Raw genomic sequence first — 25,165 nt, forward strand, 5'->3', positions numbered from 1 at the left:
CTCTTAAACTTTTAATTCAGGATAGTAAAATAAATAAAACACCAACACTTTTATTTCCGTAATTTCATACTTTTGTAATAAATTTTATTTTAACGTTTGTACACTTTATTTGATAAGACATCAAACAGAAGCGTTTGGCAAACTTAAGTTGATAATTATCCGCTATCACTGGTCTATGTACACGTTGTGTTCTTCCATTGTTTTTATATTCACTTTAAATTACTTGAAAAATATTATTTTCTTTATTTAAGTCATGTTTTTGTTCCTCTGATGTTTCGATAAAATGGCAATCAGCTTAAAATACGAGAGCGGAATTGATGTTGTTCAATTAAAAAGGCCACTTTCTCCACTTACATTTCTAGAGCACTGCTTACATTAAAAAAAACAGGCTTCAAAATAAGCCTCGCCTCTTACAGTAAAATCGAAGAGATATTCCGATGTGAATATTTTGCTTTCTGCGACGGAATACTCGACTTTTACAAGAGTTGTGGGAGTTGTCATAAATATGAAACACATTCACTCGCATTGTCCCAGTCACCCATCATCAAGCAGAAGGCATGCTCTCGTTTTTGTGTTGGTCTTCTTTTTTTCTCTCTTCCCTTCCTGATCAGTACTGAGCGTAAGGGCCGTACGCGGCTCCGTGGTAGTAAGGTCCTGGGTAGGCGTATCCGTAAGCATACGGCTGCTGTTTCTGAGGGTAAACTGAAATGCGAAATTTCACCATTAGGCTTTCCCTTTTATACAAACGCTTGTTTTTAAAAGCAATAAGACTATGCATGCATGGCGAGTGGTGTGATGATACTAAATTAATGTGAATTCAATATACTGTTTAAGAAATATATTTCAGGCACAAATTTTGTCATGCTCCAAATCCTACAAAGTATCAGGCAAAATTTTTGAAAATATTAATAGTTCCAGATGACGATATGCCACGGGTTGGGGGACAAAATTGGCAACGAAATTTACACCATAATTCAGTCTTTACTGGAAGATTGCACCATAAATTCGTATTCATTTTGGTAAACTGTATAAGACTTAATCTTATCTATCCGTGCCGTGCAATTTTAAAAAACCAGATTTTGGAATTTGTTTTGTTTTGGATTTTAGAATTTTGAAAATGTGCTTAAAAGTAACATTTGTGAGCTTGTGTGAAAATTTGAAGGCTCGGTTCTCTCGTTTTTCAAGAAATAAAGATTCTAAACTAAAAAAAACGAATTTTTAACTTTTTTGTTTTTTATGTTTTGTCAACTCCAAATCTCTCATCAGAATTGTTAAAACTAACCACCGTTAAACTCGTCTCTACCTCCCCTGACCAGCTAAAAGGTTAAGGGGGGGTGCTAAAGACTCAAATTTTTCCAAAATTGTCGCGTAAAACCCGCAAAAAAATATTTATTTGTCTACAAAAATTTTTGGTGTGAATGTCGTTGAGTTTGCTCGACTCCATGCCAATTTTGTCCTCCGACAAGTGACATTTCGTCAGATATGTCTTAATCGCAGAGGTGTACAAAAGGAAAATAAGCAAACACATATTTTTCCGCCAGTGTTTGCAAATAACCCAGGAAAATGTGTGTGATAATGAAAGTAAAAAATCAAGGAATAAAAACAAAGTTTCGCAAATGATAGAATTTAATTGGTCTCACAAGCGAAACTCAGCTCATTCCTTGCTAATTTACACAGCTTAGAGGAAAGAAGCAGGGTGCCCGTTTCACCGGGGCAGCCCTGCGTGAAGGTACAGCAGGCCCTGCTTACCAGGCATGAGGTAATGCATATTGGCAGCCTCTTCCCGGTCGCGCTCGGAGCGCAAACAGATGGCCGCCCCCGAGAAGAGGATGGCCGAGATCAGAGCCCAGCCCACACCCAGCCAAGCGAGTATAAAGGACCAGTCATAGGAAATGTCAGTGTTGTCTCTCAGGGCCTAGAACACGAACCTTGCATCATGTACTGAATGCTCTTGTCCTGCTCGGCCTGGCGCTCTGAGCGCAGGCAGCAAGTCGCCCCGAACAACAGCACCGAAGACATGAACGAGAAACCCACGCTCAGCCACGCCAGAACCATCGACCAGTCGTAGCTAACCTTGGTTTGTTCTTGCAAAATCTAAAACCCCCCAAAAGGTTAATAATCGAATATTGGCAAAATTAAATTGGTGCTGTAGTCAAGGAATATACTAGAATTTAATTTTAAAATAATATATATGTCTATTATGCATTGTAAGATAATTTTTTACTTTGGTAATTCGATTTAAATCAAGTGATTGCCTAAGAAAAATCACCAGTTGCGAAATCTGCCCAGTGTTTGCAGGGAAAGCCATCAACAGATGGCACCAGCGGTTAGTTTTTTATTTTAATTCACGATTTAATAAGATTCAATTATCCTGCTACTGTGCAATCTGCTTTTTAAATTATTTCTTTTGACGAGACACTGGTTTTTGTTTTCAGCTCGTCAAAAAAATATCATTTTAAGGGCTAAATTAACAGGAGCAGGATTTAATCTTAAAACGCCTTAAATCGTAAGTATACAGTGGCGCCAAATGTTAGCGGCTTTGAACACTAAGGGCTTTTGAAAGTGCTGATTTATTATTTACTTTAATAATGAACGATTTAATTCTTTGTAGATATCTCGAGGTCGTCATAGTTTATCAGTTGAAATTAGAGGAAGTCTTCTTGGTATTCCACATTTCTACAGAACTCAACTATTCGGACATTTCTTAAATTTCAACTGAATAAATTAATAATTTGCATTGGACGTCACTAATTCTAAAACATCTCTTACATTGCTCCACTGCTGGTAGTATTCTTCGCCGACAACCTTTTCCTTCTCAAAATATTCCTCTCCGTGCCACAGTCCCATCGCTCCTGCACTCAAGAGACCTGAAAAATGTTTTGATTTAAAATTCTGAACCTGAATTAGAGTTTGCAGCTGACTCAATTGCATTTAATTTAATATCACCGCAGTCAGCAAATAGTTGGCAGTGTAATAATGTTGCAATTGGCCAAGAGGCGCAACAATAACAATAACTCAACACTGGCCTTGGTTTGCCGCGCGTAAATACTGAATAAGCAGTGCATTCGGTCAGATTTTCCCACACTATTGCAATGCACGACCACCTCCAAAGCATGACTTGAGATAAGTTATGAGCGGTCCACTTTTCTGCATGAACAACAATAACACAGGGAATGCAACTCACTTGCAAGAAGCATCAGGATCGCAGTGCTGGTGATATTGGCAGGGGAGCGTCTCCAGCAGCCAGCGACGCCGGTCCAGAATGCGATGAAGACGACAAAGAATGAGACGATGAACAGGGCAATCGCAGCTCGGCCCATATCTGCAAAAGATGAGAATGTCACAACGGTGGTCTCCAAGTAAAAGACAGACTTTAAGTCGTGTAATAAACAATAAGCATACAAATCGAAAAGAAAAATAGGAAAATTGAATCAAAAATTGAAGGCTTGGATGCTGAAAAGGATCTACCTCTATGAGATTGGTTTTTGCTCGCCTTAAATGAGTTAAAAATGAAAAGTTGTTTAGTTTTAGTTGATTAATGAAACAATTATGTGCTCTGATTGCCATTTTCAAGGAATATTAACGGCTGAATTATTTTAAATGTTCATTACTTTTCTTCTCAAATTGTTGACTTATAGAGCCACCAAATAAATTCCCAAAGTGTTTAATAATATCACCTTTCCCAAAAGGTTTTATAACAGGACACAAGACTTATGGAGCAGATCAATTAAGTTGCATTTGAATTCGCCATCTTCCTAAAATGGTCTTTGGAGAAACCCAAACGTGGAATGCGAAGCAAAAGGAAGCAAACGCGTTTGTGTCAGATTGAATTAGAATTCATTAGCTCGGCGGTGTGGAAGAAGCCGAAAAAATTCACGCGTGGAGATGTGGCGGCCATTCAGATTAGTGTCGTTGACTTTGCGCGGGCCTCGGGCTATAACACTACAACGTACACGGGGCATCACGCAGCATTTACGAAGTAGAGAATGAGCAGAAACCGGCCGCGGCCGAAGCCACTTACGTAGGCGAGTCATAGCCTCCTCGGAGAAGTTCTTGGTCACGTTGTCGGTGTCGGGAATGAAGTAGTCGATGTTCATGCAGTGCGTCTCCACGGGGCTGAGGTACGTCTCAACTGCAACAAAGAAAACAACAGAGGTCACCACACATGAAATAACGAATGTGGAACACGATAATCACGCTCGAAACAAGAAATACCTTCTGGGAACCGCTGGCTTTTGTTCGTTTAATCAATTATAAAAGGAGTATTTTTGTCGAAAGAAGAGTAAAAGCAGTGAGTTTAATATTTCTCTTGGTTGGGAGCTCTACAAATCATCTTTTTACTCTCAGCATCAATCATAATTCGACAGAGACGAGGCTCATTTTCCGCGCAAAATTGTTTGTGTGATTGCTCGACTCTGGTATATACAGAAACATAAATTGCTCCGACTATCATCATTCCTCTCGGCGCGGACACGAGAGATCAAGGAAACCTTCAATTTTGTATTGAGTCATAGCCTTTTAAATACGTCGATTCGCAATTCGTTCTCTCCGCATGTGTCACGCCGCGCCGCCTGTTACTGTGGTGTGTGCTTTGTGACGAATTATGAATTCTGCCCGCGACACTTGGCGCTCAACCCAAAGAGAAACAATGGACGCGCCGTAAAGCAATATGGAAACCTTCGAAGAACGTCCACGCATTTCCTATCAATCCCCTTTCTCGATTAGGCAACAAGCAGTGCGCTCGGCCGGCTGCAAATGGCTTTGCGGCCAAAATGCAGAGGCGGAGACTTCAATGACTGCATTCTCCACGCAGCAGGCAGTATCGGATTCGTAGCAGCGGATGTTTGCCTGCCTAAACAGTGTATCAGGGAAGAATAACAACGAAAACCATAAATCGCGATGAAAAACAGTGATTTTTTTGTTTCGCAGAGGCTGCATTGTTTCGACCGCGGGAATGTGCATCTTTGATTAATATTAATTCGGAAAATCCGACTGAGAGCGAAATTTGTGGTCTGTATGATGTGTTGGGCCTTTTGAGAGACCGCTGGCATCTTGAGAAATTTTCCCAGGAGAACAAAGAAGTGGCACTTATTGGGCAGGCATTTTAGGGTTCGGAGAGACGGCCGCTTATCTTGCTTTTTAATTTGGGAATTTGGCCGCATTTCTCATAAAAGTGAAAAGAATTTTAAACACACGATTACATGCATGAAAGCGAGCAGCGAACTGATTTCGTATTCAGAGAGAGGGAATTAACCTCTAAAAGGAAAAATAGAAACTGCAGCTGAAAGTGTAATTAATCGCACCTTCTTTAATTAAACTTTAATGCAGAAATCAATGAGGATAATTAAAAAAAGAAATTTACAAAGAAATAGTCTAGGCTCACATCGGATTTTCCTTCTTTACAGTGGCTTTCTCACTCTCACATGATTTGATTTTCACTTTGAATGTGGTACATTCATGTTTTTATGACTGACTTTGAAATAAACACACATTTAATTTATTTAATTAAAATTAAATTTTTTAACTGCTTTAATTTCATGTTATGATAAAAAAACTCGATTTCCTGCGTTTAACTCAAAAGAACCAGAATTCCGCTTTGTGAACCTAAAATTGAGATGCGTCTTTCATCAGTGAGAGAGCATTAAACTCTTAGCGTCGAGAGCTTGAGTGACACTATCGCCCTCGAATAATAAAAGCTGATACATTTCACGCTGATTCTTTCAGCGAGACTCAAAGTCGAGGAGCGCACAATGAATTAATTCGAAGCGATTTTGCACGCCTTATCTCACGAGGCTCTCGCGAGAAGATCTTTTCCAGCCGACGTGCATGCTGAATGGAACTAAATCACAATCAAGGGGGATTAGAGCTACTTTTAAAAGATAATTTTAACATGGTCTACGCAAAATTTGACAGCTGAATGGAAATAACGCATCGTCCAGTATAAAATATTCTGCATGCTCTCGTCCTCCAGAACGAAATTAGATGCATGTTAAAAAAAAGGAAAGAAAGCAGCGAGCAGATGTGAGACGAGAGCATCTCATCCAATTTCATATGCTTTCTATTTCACTCTTATTCTAATCATCTCTGCTGTCCACGAGCCGAGCCAAGAGTGAGTGGCTGTTGGACGCGATCCACGCATGCATGCCGAGCGGGCAGGCGCGGTGTCTCGTCTGGCTAACTAACTAAGGAAGAGAATCCTCATTGCCGGCTGCAAAACACACACACCGAGCTTTCACCCTGCGGTTCTAATGAGATCCACCACACCAGGCTCGCGTGACGTCACTCGACGTACGAGTTTGAATTGCAAATGCGCTGAGCGTACCACCGCAAATCCGACTTGCAATAAAACTCGCACTCAAGCGAGATGTGTACACTTGTACCAAGTAGTGCTCTCACTATTTTATATTTGATTACCCAGAGCCATGAGTTACGTGCCGAGAATTAAAGCCAATTAGCGGCCGCCTGAATGTAAATATGAGAGCTATTGAGCAACATGACTAAATTAAGACTTTCGGCATCCTGCGCCTTCTACACTTGCGCAAGAGATGAGATGCAGCATCTGTTGATTATAGATTGAAAGGATCCCCAATTAAGATACAAGACTCAACGGATAGAGGAATTTCCAAATTCTAAAAAGAGCGAATAAATCAAACTAGGCTTCATTAGTGTTGCTTCCAAGCAGATAATATTAACTTGTAGGTAAAAATAATTCAAGTCTTCTTTGAAAAATTACGGGAAATAGTGATTTGTTAAATCTGCGAATAATTCAAAGAAAAAATTGTATGTTACAATTTTCATTCAAAATTAGTTCGAAAGCTAAATTTCCCCTTAAATTTCAAAGAATATTGCCTAAAATATTTTTCAAATGGCAAACTAAAACTCGTGATTGATTTTTCACGAAAAGGAGAATTGCCCTCACATTGGATTGATGAGAGTCAAAGCGCAAAAATGCCGTGAATGCTTTCTCAGCCCGATTCAACTGGTGCGAATTTTTAGTTTAATTTAATCAAATCATTGATTCAACCGACCACTTTTTTTCTTCTGACAACAATGCCAAACGCGGTTCTTTACAATTCCTCCTTAAAAGTCAACGACTAAAATTTCTCGCTTTAAACAAAGTCCGGCAAGGCTTTATTATTTAGTCTAATTCTAGGAAGAGGTCGTAAAAAACACTCAATTATATTGTTTTAGAAACGTGTACTGCGTAAATAATAAGACGTCCGGGCAAAAGTACAAAAAATAAAGGAACTGCTGCACTTACAATGAGATGCAGTGAAGCGTGCTCGTATATTCGTTCTGTCCGACGCAAGCAGAGCAGCAGCAGCATAATTCATTAATTTACTTTGCTAAACGCGCACCGCGTGGCGAGTGTCGACAGAAAAGGCTGCAGAGTGCGCGCGATGGACGCTTTTTGGTGCTTATCAGACGGTGAAGTGCAATAAACTGCTCAAGCTCACTCGCGAGCGAAGCAACAGCTTCGCACAGCACTCGTCATCGCGGTTTTCTCACTGCTCTGCCAGCAACTGTATATTTAATTGTGGAGTCCTTCTATTCTGCGTTTATTCACACTTTTCCCATTGACATACACCTTGAAGCGGGGCAACTCAATTTTTCTCCCCGGGTCACGCGCTCTGCCATCATTCAATGGGGTGAACTCATTTTCCTGATTTGCATTTGGGTTTGTTTACAAAATATATAATGCATCCCATCGCACGCGTTTGAATAAATAACATCAAAGTGCGGCCTTGACCAATCTGCTGGCGCATAATGTATAATTTTAATGCTGATTGAGAAATTTCCGCTTAGCATAACACATATTTGCTGTCTGCAAGCGAGCAGCTATAAAAAGATACCGTTTTTTGCAGAGCCCACGTAACACGCTGTGCGTGCGTGCATTCTCGTGCCTCACCTCCAAGTGTGCAGTGCACGCGTGAAATTATGCTCAAACGCATGAAAAACAAAGCCAAAGTTCATTATTTCTAAGGTCTCACCTTCGACGCAATTATTCACGTCATTCATATTTGCTTTTCAAATGTCATTACCGTGTCCAAGAGCAAACAATCCGACTTCTTTTGGGAAGAGGCGAGCTATAAAAAAGCAGAAGGAAACGGTTAATTAGGGGTGACCCCTAATTTCCAAACCAAATATTGCCGAGGCTGTTGTTTACTGTCGGATGTCACTCTCATGAATAAAAAAAACAATTTTCTCGCGAAGCAGTCACCTCAATTAGAAACCAGAAGCAGTTAAAAGGCTTTTACAATCCCGCTGGGATATTGAACTTGCTGGCTGTAAACCAATTACTAGATTAGCTCTCAAATACAGCTATATTTGCAGATTCTTTCGTGCACATGTTTGAACTTTGCGAGCATTTTCATAACTGCGAATTTCTCCACTTCACATTTTTCCTGAATTGACTGGAATTTTTTCTCAAATAAAGATGTTTCCGCCTACGCATTAACAAGTAAGCCACACAAGCAAACAATGAAAAGGATTTGCATTTTTTTCTTTATCACTCTGATCACTGGTGTTTGAGCGAGTGCTGCTGTAGTCATGCTGGTTGAACACCGCTTTTTACAAACAGTGCAGCAGGAGTTTCTATACATTCAGATGTCTCAAGGTTGGACTGCGGTGATGAAAAAATGCATCACTCTTCTCAACTCGCTCCTTTATTGACGTCTCACGTCCAAGCATTACCGCACTCTAAAAATTTATCGCCCCAAGAGACACGGTGTTTATTATTATGGCTCTCAGAAAAAGCGACCCTTTCTGGCGCAGGTAGAAATAAAAATCAAAGGGGGCTGGAAACGGATGAGTAATTTGTGAGGCGTAATCCTCCCCTGAGCCTCTAATGACGCAACCTGTCTGCCCCGAATGAATGGCCATGCAGGGTTGTAAAGTTCCATTTTTCAAAGAGAAATCGCGATGGCCGTAGTAAAACGTGCGTCTCCATAGATAAAAACACTGACTTGCAATAAAAGTGATTTCTACACTGGTGTGTTTTGGTACAAATACACTCTCTCACGTCTATCTTCCCCACGGAGCACAATAGTCGCCGCCTGTGTTGCCTGCGACAAGAAAGAAACCTTTTGTGGGACGTGCGCAGCGCTTCATCTTGCCAAGCCAAGCGAAAGACAAGACGACAGCGGAAAACGTACACATTCATAATCAAAAATCAGTCCACGAATTTCCCTGCATCACAGTGAGAGGCCAAAAACTTTATCACAGCGAGACCGCCCGCATTTTTCCCTCTCTCACCATCATCATCATCATTTTCACGTGAAACACGTGAAAGTAAAACTAGGATTTCGCCTGCTCTCAAATTATATTAATGGAGCGTTTAATCTCACTCTGCACACCAGTGAACACGGCTGACGAATAGAGAGAACCTACGAACGAATATATTCAAGCACCAACAAGAACAAGAGCTTTCTCACGGGGTTTCCCAACAGTGGCTTGCCACTCGATTCCAAGAGCAAATTAACGCACCAACAATGATTCAAACGAACGATTTTTTGCGCCGACCGCGTTGGTGCAGATGCAGACAAAGAGAAAGGACAAAATTTTGATTTCTCATTGATCAATCACTCGTCCTTTCATAATTTGGACGCAGGAACGAGAAGAGGCACCTCCTCATTGTCAGACACGCCAAAAAAATCGGATCGCCCCATTGTCAATCGCATTCCCCTTTTGGAAATGAGGCTCACTGCACGCGGCCCACTCTTGTGTCGCAATTTAGCACGTGTGTGTGTGCCGTTCACTCAATGGCCGAGTGTGACTGCACAAAAACGTAATCAACCTGTCTCGTGCGTGTGTCTCGCATGCTGGTATCGGGCAAATGTTTGCTTATTTGCTTGCTTCTTTCGAGTGAATGGAATGAGGGAGTGGCCCATGTGCCACAAACCCAAGGGTCATGCAGGTCCATCACGAGCGCGCGTTCCAAACGCCGAATCGCCGCTGCTGCCGGCACTCGAAATGGAGAAATAAGAGGCAGAAATTGCGGCGCCGGCACAATCGTTTAATCAGCTCCACATTTTTCGCCGTTTGATTTCGGCCATCTTGCCAGCCAGTCGTTATTTATTGCGGACAATAATAATAATCATCGGACGCTGCTCCTCTCACCGAGCCAGCTTTACTTTCACTGCACCAGTTGTGAATGAAATGTAATATGAGCAGTCCAAAACAAAGGAGAGAAATAAATCGATTAAACGCACGAGTCTGCTGGAAACTGGAAACTCATCGACATTTAAATTTCACCTTCGCCAATTACTGGGCGAAAATGGAATAATTAGCGTGGCTGTAGGTGCCGGCTTTTATTGTGTTAGCTGAGAGAGACAATTTTCCAATAAAAAGCAGAAGCGCTGGTCGAGGATGATTGGAATAATTATTGCGCTGCTCTCTCGCGCGCACCGAGATTTGTCCTACTGACACATGCATCCGATTTCTATTACTCAGCTTCCTTCTCTGCTTTTTCTGTGCTTTTGCGTTTGGTTCCCAGAAAAGTGCATGCATAAGGCAAACGGTGCCATCTGAGCGAGCTGCCTAGCTGCTGCTCTCTCCTCAAAACCAAAACCTTTCTGCAAGAAGAGTTTGGTCGCTCGCTTGCTCGCTGCTGCTGCTGCTTCTGCTCGTCTTCTTCGGTGAAGTACAAAACAGGTTTCCAGCCGCGGCGGCGTCGGTTCTCAAGGCCAGGTTAATTACACGCAGCCGTGCATTTGGGAGCTTTTTTAATAATGACCGTCATATCTGAAAACGCTGCCGAGATGATGCTTAAAATTTAAAGAGCTCTTGATTATCCGGGGAAAGATGAGCTACTAATTTGAACCAATGTGAATGACTCATTTATAATATGGGAGAAAATTTGGCAAGAGGCTGCGCTTAGGTTTCTATTTTATTTAATTACAAAACTCGTTTTCTTTATCACAATAAAGATCACCACACGATAAAATTCGAACATTTCGGGGATCTAATTAAAGAACTGGTTTTAAAATACTTTTGTTGAAGTTAAAAATATTTCTGTTGCTTCAAATGCCAAACAAATAAGAGGCAGCAAATTAATGCTTTGTGAAGCAACCGCAGCGAGCGGGGCACCCCACACTGTGCGAACGCTTCTTCTGCTAAAATATACATTATCCAAGCGATGAGGCATGCATCTGACGAAGCCGTAACGGGAATTAATACCCGAGAGCCACATTCTTCCACTGTGTGCGGGTCAAACTCGTCATGAGTAATAAAATCGGAGCCAAATCCGCACGGATTTCTATTGCATAAGAAACGAACCGCCACAGCCGCAAAACGCTATTATTTTGAGCACGATTGATAACCTTTCCTAGCACTAAAATTATGTAACTGCGGCGCACAATAATCTCGATCAGTCCTATATAGCAAGAAAAGCATGACTTTGGCTGATAGCATACTGCGAATTTACACATCCTTCGAGTCGGGGGTTAGGCAATACCTAAGTATATACTTTCTTTCCTCCTGCTTTAATTTTAATTACGACTGGCTCGCGTACGCATTGTCTTGAAAACTGAATTTCACGCCACATTAATTTTCGCAACCTTTTCCATGGCGAATGCGCACAATATTAATAAACATGGCGTTCAGCAATCGCCGCTATAGCCTTGACAATTATTTGAGTTACATATTGTTTAGATAGTTTTAACTTCGGCCAAAAAATTTATCGACTGGATATTTTGTCAGATTTTTATAAACTGATTAACTTGGTCATGCTGCTGAAATTTCAGATGCAGATAACTTGGAATTAATTTGAAATTTCAGCGCAGGCTAACTCTCTCCGAATATTTAAGAGAAATTAAATTAGCGGCTGCTGACAGAAAGCAGTAGTTAGTTTCGCCTAGTGCTTTATTATTTGTTCAATTCTTTAATAAGCAACTTCTCCTCTGATCTAGATTGCGAGCAGATTGATGATGTACTTTTCCTACAATATCTCAGGTGAAATGTGTGCTATTACTGCACGCAGCGATGCCTCTCCTTTTTAAATTAGTCAAACAGTCGTGAATTCGTGGCCGGCTGGCTGACCACAGTTGAAAAGTGCGAATCGAGGCCGTCGCGGTCAATAACAGAGCATCGGCAATCAGGCGCTCGAGGACGTGCTCCGCCAAGAGCGTAATTATTTTTGGTGTCCTTGACCGTTAAGCTATACAGGAAATGCACCGCTGGTGACAAAATAGTTGTTGTCCTCCGCCCCGGTTACTCACCAGTGGGAGGGCGTTCCTTCGGGTAGCAGATGCGGAATAGGCCCTTGGTGCGCGTGTAGTAGTAGTACTGCGTGTTCATGCTGTTCACCAGGGCACCCTGTTCGCCCTTCTCGGACGCATATTTCTGCAACAAATGAAATAAACTCTGCATCAGAAACTGTTAAGGAATTTGTGGCTGTGCTAAGTTCAACGAGGCCATTTCTGTGACACTTAGAGAGAGAGAGGAAAGGAAACTGTTCATTCACAGCATCAGCGGAAATTGTGTGAAATCGCACAACGCAAAAAATGTCTTCTTGTCAAAGAGAAAATAAGTTCGGAAAAAGATAACGAACAAAGGAAGGGTTGACAGTGCTGTTTGCCGGAGGTAAAACTCTGCTATAGGGCGTGGGAATGGCATTTGCGATGTTCGCATGTTTTCAAAACAAAAAGCGTCGTTTGTGTCTCTCGAAACGCTCGGATGCAATTGATCTAATTGTAAAAATCGAGCAGCAATCACATCATCGTGGTCAGCTGTTGCTCAGTGACTTTGTTTATTTTCGGTCAAGCATGATTACGAGGCGCAGCAAAAAGTGACACGTCAGATTATCCGCAAAGTTGCACACAGGCGGACCTGAGAAGGCAAAAATTAAGGAAGCGGTGTTGGCGTAGTTTTTAGTTCAATTTACTATGCTTGGAAAAAGGTGCAAAATTATGCAATGCGTACTTTCTAAAGGCAAATTTATAACATTTTCCCATTTAACTATTTTCATTGAGAAAGCTTTCGTGCACTCATAAAAGTGTAATCGCTAATTAAACGTAACACGGCTTTCCTGCATGATGAGCCGACCGGGAGTTGATTGTTTTTTAACGCGTATGCAAATCCTCCGAAGATAGAGGTCGCGAATTTTGGCGCGTCGGACGCTCTCCGCATGCAAAATGAGCAGCTCGACGAAGATTCATGCATGCTCTGGCACACATGCATTCGAAATGAGCCCGAGAAAAATTACACCGCTCATTACGCGGCGATATGTCCTTAATTCCTTTCCGGCGAATTGCACGGGCAGCAAATCAGCTGCAGAAGTGGCACTTGGGAGAATGCTATGCCTATACAATTAAGTTCAATTTCTTGCTGTGTAAAGTAGGTGTCCGCAAGATTTCCCTCGGCGCGTGGAATCGAGTCGCGCGCAGCCACACTTAATCGGTGAATCCGTGCGTGTGCCTGTTTTTTCGCACAAACGTGTGTCTTTCTCACTTGCTTCGTGGTCTCACTTTCTTTCTTCATGCAATCTCGAGCGAATCAAAAATACTTCTACGGTCCAAGAAAGTGAATTCGTTTCGCCCACACGAGTAAGATAAAGGAAAATGCGTGTTCTTGACATTTATGTTCTCCATACAAAATTTATGTGATCATTTTCAGACCAAGGTTGGCTCGCTTTTTCGTATGGGATGTTATTATTATTTTCTTCGAAGGTAACGAAAGGTGGGCTTTTGAAAATTGCCGCGGGAGCCACCAAATGGGCATGGTTTATTTATTCGCGTGTGTTGGCAAAAGGCGTGTGTATGTCAAACTTCTTGTAAAACAAAAGCAGTTACAATAAAGGAGCTAACTCGGTGCGTCACAGTTAGGCCACCTACGCGTCGCATGAGAAGAAGTTCCCAACAGGATCTCACGGGCATGGTTAGCGTTAATTTGCAAATTTCAGATGGGTCAGATAAAGCAGAAATTCTGCAACCTAATGTAAAGACAAATTATAGTCCTCGTGAGTTTACCGTTTAGTGGAATAAATGATTAAAAAATATTTTAATTGCTAAAAACAAAATGGCTAAGCAAGTCTGTTAGTTAAAGGTGATGCAACAACACATCGATGTGGTTCACTTCAAAGACCGTAATATTATTATTTTATAGTGCCGCAATCGCCTCGCTGGATAATAGAAAAGAAATTAGACCGGAGCAATTCCAGCGCCAGACTCCACGGCCAATTTCGAATCTCCAGCATCTGTGTGGCGACGAATCACAAAAAGCGCAGAGGAATGCATTTATTTCGGCTGCCTGCCTGGGAAACCACTCGAGTATGGTTTCTGGCTCTCCGTCAGAAATAGCATCCAAAACACAGTTACTTTTCTCGCCTCAGCTGGTCCCGCGTGGAAATCCACTCGAAATAATACAAATTACGCAAGTGCGTTAGTTTTAGCGAATTTTTCCCAAGAATTCGCTGCGAACGAAATCGAAACCGCACTTTTCTGCCCACGAATTTCGAATTAGGACGCGTCAGTCATGCTCAGTAAATATTTAAATTGCTGGCGCTGCGTTAAAAAGTGAAATGCTGGTTTGGCTCTATATCATTACCAACGCAGGTACATGCACTGGCGGATTTGCCGCAATTAGCATACAATCCGAATGCCAACAAGAGTAGAAATCAACGAATTAGTATTGCGACCAGAATGGTTCCGCGTTTCGGAATTTTGGCACCGGCAAGTGGCGACGGAGACGAGTTTCATTTTTTCTTCTTTTGCATCACACCTTACCGAGCCAGAGTGCGTGAGTTGAGAGCAAATTTACGTAATGTAATGGAAATCGTGGCCCGCAAGGCACGCTGATTCGAGTTTTATCTCGCAGAGAGGTGCAAAAAGATTTACCATAAAAATACCTAAATTCTACGTACTCTGAAGACGAGAATTTATTTCTTATTGTTGAAGCTCACGCGAGGTTATTGAATCAAAGTATGTTTTGAAAACTTGAGAATAATTGCCAATTTAAATCCTTTGATAGCAAAAAAACGAAAGAGAATTGTTCTCGGTTTTTATTTCTTTTAGATTGGAATTTTGCAAGCTTACAGTGAGATTTTTTAATAATATTTATTTTCATTTTCACTCGTGAGTTCATAATATAAAGCGCTCTATCAACAATGAAATGCTCCAACATTAGCGCCAGTGCAGATGAGATGTTGATTAGGGAAATATTTCATTGGGAGACGGCCTGTGATTGATGATCATAAAATTACTAGTTCTCCATCGCGAGTCGTCGACTCTTTTTGCTTTTATCAGCGCTCGAGGATCTGCGTAATCATTGTTCTGCCGAAAAAATGTCTAACCTTGAACGCTTCAAGTGGCCGGCCATAAATAATGCGCCTCTGGGGCGTAAATTTAAAAATGCTAATCCATGCGGCATGCTTTAAATTTGAGGGCCAATTTGCTGCTACTGGGATTGCGTAAAATCACCGGGAGGACGCTGCTTCGCACGCGAATCCTGAGGAATTTATAATGGCAGGAAAAGAGGGTGCAGTCCTATTGTATGATCTGAACTGTCATTCTTGACAATAATTATTAGCTCATGTTGTTGGTTTGTCCTGCATATGAATGAGGATTATTTTTATCCTTGCAGCTGCCAGCTTTGATGACATCTTAACTTGATGTTGTCCAGCACCAACTTTAGGTATTTTGTTTTACCAATTCAATTTAATCAGCTAAAATTCATAAATACTCAATTTAGAAATGAATAAATATCGTGAAGTTGATTATAAATTTAAATCAAACTCCCATTGAAGTAATTTAAAAAAAAAAACTTAACTCGCTTTGTCAAGGCAATGGGAGATATATTGGAGAGTTTTGGAGATCTATTGCTGGTGGTTAAGGGAAAAAGGTGGTTAACTAATTGACTCTAAATTCTCAAATAGCTGGACGAGCTGACAAGAGGCGCCACTATAGCTGGTTTTTACACCTTTTCCAGCGGCTTTAGGGGCGAATTTCTAACGTTTTAATAAAATCACTCGGTGCGGGGAGGCTCCTCTGCGACCACTAATTGTCAGGCCCCATGTGTTATGGAGGTGTTATTGGAACCCGGTGAGCTCATAGCCCATAGCAAATATGTGCTGAGCAGAGGCTAAAAAAATGACAGTTGAATTAAATTTACGATAAACATGAACATCCCCAAGGACATGTATTGTCAATCGAATTTTATGAATATCTCCAGTGACGACATGCAACCAAATTTTTTCATTCCGTCTGCAAACCAGAATTTCCGCACTCTCGGTGAAGTTGTTGCGAAAGAACTCCATCAGACGACAGAAATAAATCACTGGTGTCTGCCTTCCGCGCCGAATAGGCCGACAAACATGGCCAACCGTTGGAGAACCTGTTTATTAATCACCACGCATGCATACTGATGATTATGTCACGAGGCTCATTGCGAGTCATGCGTGTCAACTTGCGCCTCGGCAGTACACTACACACGCTGCATGAATGCACCCAAAGCGAGCCAACGAGCCCGTTTTAGCAGCCACGCCGCGAGACCTGAATTACTTGACTAGCCGAAGAATGACTGGCTAATTGTGCTTGCAAATCCAACCCGGATGCACTTTTGGACTAATAACATTACACACACGCGCGCACTCTAGCGCGTACGCACAACTATGGGAGTGATTAACGGGACAAATACATGGTGACTGCTGCGCGCGATTTAACCCAGCAAAAAGCATTGTTGTGTGCTCCCTAGTCTGATTATCTCGTGTTGAAAAACTCGAATTGAAAACATCCGCTTACAGAAAAGTTTTGCGTGCATGAATATGTAATCCTTTTTAACTTTACTTGAAATTCTATCTAAAAATGAAGAAATGCTAAAAATTTCCCAGGTTGCCTTTAAAATTTTTGAGGAAAATCGACTAAAAAGTTTGCATGCTAATCAAGCGGCGAGCACTCTGTCAATGAAAATTAGGATTTATTTCACCAAGAGGGAATAGCTCATAATTCGCACACAATGAGATAGATGGAGATGAGAGGGATCGAAATTTTCAAGATAAAACTTTTTGTGAATTTCACAAACAATAAACTCAATGAACTATGTACTTGTTATTGCCAATAATGCAAATTATTCTGAATTCTAGTATAGCTTTACTTGAATTGGACGCGTTTTTTTTAATAGTCAGTTTCAGCATTTCTAGCATAAATGTTTCAAGTTGAAACAAATGTTAACAACAATGATTTCGATTGGCGTATCAAAAGAAATCCCCTCGTGTTATTTTTCCCTTGTTTTCGATGATGGAGGATTTGTTCGGCCATCCTGTTGAGGCGACGAGGTATCCGATTTCTTGGAACTGACCTCACTCAGAAATCTGGTTTCCCTCTGTCGCCGTGAGCGCAGAGGAAATTAAGCTCCATAAGTTTGGCAGCTTGAAAAATGTACACATATCCAAAATTTATCAATGCTCGCCGCTGTAACAGGATTGTGGTTTACTTTTGAAGCCGCGTGGAAGGAAGACGCGCGTTGCCGGTGTACGAAGCTAATTATTCAATTATTGTGATTGCTTCGCCAAGCGGCTAATCGTGCCGATTTGCAGTTGATTGGACTGTTAAACCTTATTACGTCATAATATAGGTGTCAACCTGGTTCCAAAATCTGTTGACTTCTCTCAAGTTGTGCTGCGCAATTGGAAGAATTTGGATCATCATCACTGCTAATTGCAAGAAAGGAATTTTGCGAATTGTTTGACCCACATTCATTGAATTAAATTTCATTTCGCCGTTACGAATGAATAAATGTTCACGCTGAAGATTATGGCATGCATGGATGTTTCTATAAATTTCTAAATCGCAAAATGTTTTTTTTTTAACAAGTCTGATTTCAGATTATAAATTAACTGCTGGCGAATACTTCATATTTTAACGTGTCATTCGATCTTAATTTTTCCCTAAAAATGCTGACTGTGAGCAAACCCAATTTAACATAAAAATAAGGCTCAGCAAGTATAGTATTGCTGCACCTGACGTCTGCTGTTCTCCTCCCAGCACTAACGTTACATTATTCACATCGACACCCGCCCCTCGATTAAAACTCCAACAAGGCAAATTCCCGCACACCGAGTATCAAGCGTATCTCCGGAGTCACCTTGCATTCGAAATTAAAAAATAAAATTTCGCAGGAAAGAAGAGATACGAGTGAGTGCGTTTTACGAGCCACTGCCGGCTGATTTGTGCGAGAGCGAGAGAGGCGTAATCGAAGTCAGCGATGGCGGACTCACCAAGATGCTGGACCGCTTGACCTCGTAGAAGAGCCAGTTATCCGTGGAAAAGGCGATGGCCAGCATGGCCACGGACACTATCGCCGTGATGGTGGCCAGGGACAGGGTTATCGCGGAGCACGGCATGCTTTTCCGCAATCCGACGCACTATAGATGCAAATATTTCCCGACTGCTGGATCGCTGCTCCTGCCGACTGCCTCACTACTCGAGCACTGAAAGGCTTTTCGCGTGCCTTGCCTTGCTGTCTTGCCTTCCGCAGGCCTCTCTCCTCTCCCTACCTGCGGCTGCGGCGGCGTCGTGACTCGGATTCCTTCCACCTGAGCGCTGCGTTAAAGAGCCTCGGCTTACCTGTCCGCCTATTGTACGCCCTGCTTTTGACTATTGTGCGCCCAGTATATAATATTACGCCCTGCTATATTGTGTGTTTGCTCTGGGGATTTCAGTGCAGCTGCTAACGGAATGGAGCAGAGTTTTTTAGGAGGGTGGGTTCTCCTTCGATGCCATAAAGGATCTTACGTAAAATATAATTGATGATTAGGGCTGTGAAATTTTGACGATCGACAATTTTTTCTGAGCTTCCCATCGTTGCGGGAACATCCAATGAGCACGAATCATGCAATTTTAAGCCATTTGAACGATTTAAAACCATCTAAAGCTTCTAAATTGACTCAATATCTGTAGATAAGTGCATGATTTTGCTTCGCTGGTTTTTATTTCTAAAAGGAACTTTTTCATGCAATGAGAATAAAAATGATGCTCTCTCTCTCTCTGTCACCGTTTTCAGTGGGTAGGATGGGTCCCAATTCAAACGTCCCTTCAATCCTCCCCCTAACCACCTGTGATAAACCAATCACTGAAAAACCCTATGTGAGCTATCCCAAATGTAGCTTCCTCGATAACTCGGGGGAATAGATAAGCACATCGGAAAAATGCAAAATTGTGGCCGAACAACATTCAATTGGGTCTTATGAAAACCGCGTCCAAATCGGCTCAAAACCGTCTAATTTGCACCAAACAACAGTCTAAAATTAGTCTTATTCTCACAGCCCTGTAGCAATAATATAATTATTCGGCAGAAGAATTTTTTCTAAATCAACTTTAAATAAGATTGTGTAAATACTGTAGAATTATAGCAATTTTTAACTCTCAATTCTCTCATTGTTTAATTAATTGACTCGTTCAATCATGCTTCATAATTTAAGAAATATGTTTAATTAACTCATCTGCGTATATTTTGTATGTTATTTTAGGACTTACGAGGACTGCTTTCTTTGTTAGTCAGCTCAGACAGTTTAAAAGCATCGTCGTCTCTATACGCGTTAAGGAGCCATTGGCCAATTTCTAGTCTAAAAATTAGAAACTTTTCCCGACAATAGGAACCATTGACATCATGTCAAATATAGTCTGCGCACATCAAATATCGTGAATTTGAATTTATAAATTCGATTTTGAAACATTTTCGATCACAAATAAAGGATTTATAACTTTCGGAGCTTCATAACTTTCCCATGGGGATATCTCTTAACACGTGTGTTGTTGGAAACTACATGATTTTAATAATGTCACCAAACCTAAAACGTTAAATCCTTAGAGTTTCCTAGAGGGGCATTTCTCAGAATTTCATATTTGAATAATAATTATAGTGTACTCGTCTAAATTATTTTATTTAATATGGGATCAATAAAAGTTGGGGCTTGTTGGCCTAGATTCATTCATTTTGTGCACCAATAATGAGAGTAATTTATTTTCAAAAATTTCTATAGCATAATAATATCCCAAAGCACGCACACGTTAATATCGATGAAATTTCTCCAGAGCCCTGTTTCTTTGCCTCTGGCAAAGTCGTTTTTTATTCAATGTCAATAGCAATGACTTGTTAGTCATTAGGAGAATAATCTTGAGGTAGACACCTTTATTATGATGGAGATACCGCTTTCTTTTTATAATTTCTTTGCACCATATACAATAATTACGGAATCGATCAATATTCAATTCAAAAGCAGAAAATTAAATAATGCTAGGATAGAGTAGAAATTCGCTTGTAAGTAACGGAAACAATTTTGCATGCGGAACACAAAATGCAGGTGCTGTGCAGCAGGTGATGCAGATAATTACTCAGCGTTGCAAAAAATTCAAATCAGATTGATGACCTTGGGCGGGGAAATAACGCACAGAAACTGCCGACTGTTATATAATCAAACTCTCATCAAATTTGGTATGAATCCCTGATTCAAAGGCTGGCGTTAAAAATCGATTTCTCTCTGCATTTCATAATCTCAAATTCATTAAAGTTTCGTCGAACCAATTTTAGAGCAGCGCAAGTTGAAAAAATAAGAGATTTGTTTCTGCAGACAAGGGCAGCGATTTTATTTCACAAGACAATAATTATTACAATTACATTCTGCAGACTTTCGCTTCCAAGCATTTCAATGAACACCAAACTCTAATTAGTATTGAAAACTCGGACTAAACATATTAATTGCATACTTTTGAATGTTATCATGTGAAAGGAATAAAAGGAATTCTGAAATTAGGTCCAAGAATCAAACAAGAGCCTTCATGCTTGGAAATTTATCTTGCTAGGATCATACGGTGTGCCTTTGAAAGGAGATCCATCAGCGTCCCAAGCTGTTTTGAGCATTTCAACTGCCTGAAACCAGAATTAAAATTGTTTAAGTTAATAGTGCATATTTTTCTCAGTTGCATACCTTAGGTTCGTGATTTGCAGTCTTTCTCTCCTGGTGCAACATCATTTCCCTGATACTCATTTCGTCCGACTCAGAATAGTCGTACAGGGACCGGGCATTGTCGATTTGGCGCACATCAATTTTTCCATCAGTGGTTAGCAGGGCGTCCCACCACCTCTCTTCACACTTTTCAAAATGCAACTGGACACACTTGCCGGGCACCAAGCTCCAGATTGTTTCTTCGCATTTTACCCGTTTCGTGAGTTCGCCATCTAGCAAGCAATCATCGCCAGCCACAACCTTGACCGAACGGTTTGTCGTCTCCACCTTGATTTGCTTCCCTTTGACGACGTGTTTTGGCACTTCAACGGATATGTCCACGTCTGCAATTGTCTGACTCCAGCTGTAGCCATCGCAAGCTGCTCCATTGTGACTTTCCGACTCGTCAGGGCTGCAAATTTCTTTCATTTTCAGTACTGCCTCGCTGATAAACATGGCACTTTACCCTTTGGCTAATGCTGACGCTTTTTCTAGCGGACCGACAGGCAAATCATCGTTGCTTATAACTTCAACTTCTGCATCTGCTGCAGGGGCAATGCCGTCGCCTTTTAATCTGGAGAGAAAGAAAACAAATTAATCATAAAAATTGTAAAAATTTTGACAGTTAAAGTAGAGCTTTACAATTAAGATTGTTTGCTTTAGTAAGTAAATTGAGTTTACTTTTTGTGAAATTTAGCAACAGTTCGCATGTGCAATTGTGAAATCAGGACCTATAAACAATTTAATTCTAGACTTTGCCAAATTTCTTGAAAAATCAATTATTTTTTCACTTGATTTAGATCCCTCTCGTCGCGATCTATCCAATAGGGTGCGACTTTTGAGGAAAATTCCCTATATTGTGAAATAAATTGTGGATTTACGGTAATTAATTAGCATGCAAACCTTTGAGCAGATTTTCTCTAAAATTTTAACTGCAATCTGGAAAAGTTAAGCTTTTTCCCCATTTTATTTAGAATTTCAAGTAAAAAAGGCATCATCACAAATTTTCTGTAAGGCTTTTTGCCTTTAAATTTGGATCATAACATACCTTTCCATTTTTGCCAGCCTCTGCGAGTATTCTTCCAAATCTTGATACTGCTTGAAAATTTTGAGGACCAAATTCAAAGCTTCACCCGGCATGAATCCAACGGGATCGTCCACTTTATTTTTTGCTTTGAAAAAATCCGTCCTGAAAACAGTGAAAATAAACACTAAATTTTTATTTTAGGGTGGATAACTTCGCAAACTTTCAGCGTTTTTAAGATTTTAAAAGGCTGCTGGAGAGATAAAACTTAACGCTGAAAAACAGAGAAACTTTAAGAGAATTTCGCATTAAAAATAAGAAAATACACAATAATGTACTAACCGACGGTATAGAAATCCAAATACTGAATTCAGATAGTTCACGATTGTTGGGTTCTCATCCATGAGAATTTTGTGAATCGCTTCATCTTGCGCCTCTATTTGTTCCATTTTTCCCTTCAAACTTAACACTCAAAATATGTAATTGTTTGCCCGTTTTTTTTGCTCTGTTTAGCTCCGGAATACCGGGAATACCTCTGAGATTCCTGGCTGAAATTTTGTAAACAAACAACACGGTCTGACGCGGTCTGACGGTAATACGCAAGATACATGTGCGCCAGCAGTAATGCCATCTTGTGTCGCCACTGCTAAACTAAAATTCCATTGCTAATAATTTATTGCATAAGAACATGAAAGTTTAATTATTAATTATATGTAGTTCAATGAATTCGCGTAGATTTAAAGTGGAATGATACTGGGCAACAATTGAAAATTATTTAAATGGTTGGATGCCTTAAACAATTGACCAATAAACAATTTGTTCAACAATTTGCAATAATAAAAAATGGACCTTCCTACAATAAAAATTCAAATTTTGCCAATTTTCTCCAAAATGTACAGTGCTTGAACATATTTTCTTGGCATATTTCGATTCCTCTCGTCGAGATCTGTCCAACGGTGTATGCCACTTATTGGGGAAACTCTTGGTTTTGAAATTAAATCGCATTTCAAGTAAGGAGACATCCATTACCGTTTGAAAAGCACGCTAACTTTCCAGCCAATTTTCTAAAAAAATTACAGTGCTTCTTAGGTCAATTTAGGCTTTAACTGAATCCTAAGGGACGAGTTTATGCATTGGCAACAAGCATTTTCCAGGCTTTTCCAGTATCATTCCTCTTTAAGTAGAGCAGCTTTACATGCCAACAATTAAGAACGTTTTGAATTGTTGACTGTAGCAACATAATGGTTCATTGAGTTATAATTATTTGTGAAATTTAGCAACATTTTATCTCTTTAATTAATCAGGAACGAGCGGAACAGTTTAATTTTATATTTTTCAAAATTTCATGTAAAATTATATGAATTACATTCGCTTGATTTCGATTCCTCTTGTTGCTATCTATCCAATGGTGTGCGAATGGTGAGCTAAATTTCCTTTTTGGCGTAGTGAATCATGATTTACAATGGGAGTTTGTGCTCGCCTCTTTGATAAGCGCATGGAAACTTTGCAGCCGATTCATTCAAAAATTTTAACGGTATCCTGGGGAAATTTTTCCAAATTTTTAGAAAGTATTAAAAGTAACAAGGTAAAATGGATTTTTCACAAATTTTCTGAAAAAGCTGAAAAAGAGAGTGAAGGACACGATTATTACCATGTTCATTCTGTCCGATTATTTATATAATTACACCCCCACTAGTTTTAACCAACTCATAAGCAGCTTGGATAGGTAAAGGAATTTTATTTTCAATTATTATGTATTGACTCGAATTTCTCACTAGCATGACTATTAAAATTAATTGAAGAATAGGAGCTATTATTGGTAGTTATTTTTATAATAATTAAAATTTTTCTAAAAATACTATGAGAGAAAAAAAATAATTGATTTGATAAACTGAAACCTTTATTTGTTGTTAGTATAAAAACGAACGATTATTAAACAATTAAAATATTACATATATTCTCATGATTTTTGCTAACAACAAAACGGAAATTGTGTACATATGGCCATTAATATGATCACTGCTGGAAGCTGAGATTCTTTTTTTTCTCGAGCTCGGCGATTGCATCCTTGTTTGGAGGATTTTGTAAGAAATGATGCAAGTCATCGCGACAGACCTTCAAATCCTCCCACGCTGGACGGTTTTTGCATGCCCCATACCACTTGGCGATGCGCGGGTATGGCGAAAAGTTAAATTCTGCTGCCTCCAAGCAAAGCGCGGCTGCCAGCAATCCAATGTCGGCAATTGTGAACTCATCTAATTTTTTTTCAAATTTTAAATCAAATTTAAAATTTAACTCTCTTAAATACCTCCAGCTGCAAATTTCGTGTCTTGATCTTTTAAAATCGTCTCAAGAACAAGGAGGGACCTCTCTGCCTTAGATTTCAGTGCTGCTGCGTTTGGAATGCCAAACACATCTCCAAACTAAAAACAAAAATTATTAATTTTGAGAAGCTTCGCTTGAAATAAAATTAATTCGTAACTGTGTAAGTGGAAATATTCGGGTAGAAATTACAAAGGTTGAAAGCCAAACGTTGGTTGACGATGCCTCTGCGTTTTGGATCTGCGGGGAACAGATCCGGGTAGCTCTTTCCGTACGCATCAGCGAGGTATTGCAAAATCGCAATGCTTAAATAGTCACGAGATTGATAAATAAATAATGAATGAATCGGCGTTTTAGGATTTACCTTTCACAGAGAATGTAGTCGCCGTCTTTGATGACAGGCACTTCTTTCTGCGGGTTCCGCTAAAATGATATTTAATTTGCTGTTTGTAATTTGAGTTTTGTATAATTACTTTAGCGTGCTCCTCTTTCAAATGGTCCCCATCAAAAAATGACAGTTCGGTTGCTTTGTACGGAGTTTTTATCTCCTTTAACAGAGCCAAAACGGCATAGCTGGGAGGGCTTCCCTTCATCATAAAAACCTCCAAAACCGGCATTCTACAGAGATTTTAAAACAACTAATAGTTAATATTTTGGAAGCAAAGTACTCGCCTGGATCCGTTCGCTATCAATGCAAAGCTGCAACTGTGAATAAGGAAGAAGCCACTCTCTATATTAATTTATTTTTTGCTCGTCCCCACCTCTGGACCTACCAAAAAGCAAATCAAGCGCCCCGCTGGTTGTTTCTTTATTTGCAGTCAAGGTTGAAAACTGACTACTCCTTAGTGTGAGGCAGCAGTTATCTGCGTTTCGATAAGATT

At 40.3% G+C, this 25,165-nt stretch overlaps 3 protein-coding genes across 4 annotated transcripts; all 3 read right to left on the minus strand.

Annotated features, from left to right (window-relative positions):
• Nucleotides 1-48: 48 nt before the first annotated feature.
• Nucleotides 49-18,432, minus strand: LOC135941330 (transmembrane protein 235). Of its 2 annotated transcripts, none has more exons than XM_065486720.1 (7): nucleotides 18,212-18,432; nucleotides 12,219-12,342; nucleotides 4,022-4,132; nucleotides 3,185-3,322; nucleotides 2,770-2,867; nucleotides 1,929-2,094; nucleotides 49-702 (listed from the first exon to the last, which is right to left on the minus strand). In XM_065486720.1, exons 1-7 carry the CDS (start codon nucleotides 18,335-18,337, stop codon nucleotides 608-610), a joined length of 858 nt encoding a protein of 285 aa, XP_065342792.1. In that variant the 5' UTR covers nucleotides 18,338-18,432; the 3' UTR covers nucleotides 49-607. The 2 variants fall into 2 exon arrangements, with proteins under 2 accessions (XP_065342792.1, XP_065342791.1); XM_065486719.1 differs by lacking the exon at nucleotides 1,929-2,094 and adding an exon at nucleotides 1,750-1,915 and having other exon boundaries at nucleotides 18,212-18,429.
• Nucleotides 18,433-19,924: 1,492 nt separating this feature from the next.
• On the minus strand, nucleotides 19,925-22,927 carry LOC135939207 (nudC domain-containing protein 3). Its single transcript, XM_065483455.1, has 6 exons — nucleotides 22,496-22,927; nucleotides 22,305-22,424; nucleotides 21,987-22,127; nucleotides 21,405-21,512; nucleotides 20,921-21,350; nucleotides 19,925-20,862 (listed from the first exon to the last, which is right to left on the minus strand). Exons 1-6 carry the CDS (start codon nucleotides 22,591-22,593, stop codon nucleotides 20,770-20,772), a joined length of 990 nt encoding a protein of 329 aa, XP_065339527.1. The 5' UTR covers nucleotides 22,594-22,927; the 3' UTR covers nucleotides 19,925-20,769.
• Nucleotides 22,928-23,840: 913 nt separating this feature from the next.
• Nucleotides 23,841-25,111, minus strand: LOC135939208 (glutathione S-transferase 1-like). Its single transcript, XM_065483456.1, has 6 exons — nucleotides 24,957-25,111; nucleotides 24,758-24,902; nucleotides 24,649-24,707; nucleotides 24,445-24,589; nucleotides 24,271-24,385; nucleotides 23,841-24,217 (listed from the first exon to the last, which is right to left on the minus strand). Exons 2-6 carry the CDS (start codon nucleotides 24,899-24,901, stop codon nucleotides 23,979-23,981), a joined length of 702 nt encoding a protein of 233 aa, XP_065339528.1. The 5' UTR covers nucleotide 24,902; nucleotides 24,957-25,111; the 3' UTR covers nucleotides 23,841-23,978.
• Nucleotides 25,112-25,165: the final 54 nt, after the last annotated feature.

The sequence above is a fragment of the Cloeon dipterum genome, chromosome 3 (assembly GCF_949628265.1).
Source record: "Cloeon dipterum chromosome 3, ieCloDipt1.1, whole genome shotgun sequence".
Classification (NCBI taxonomy): domain Eukaryota; kingdom Metazoa; phylum Arthropoda; class Insecta; order Ephemeroptera; family Baetidae; genus Cloeon; species Cloeon dipterum.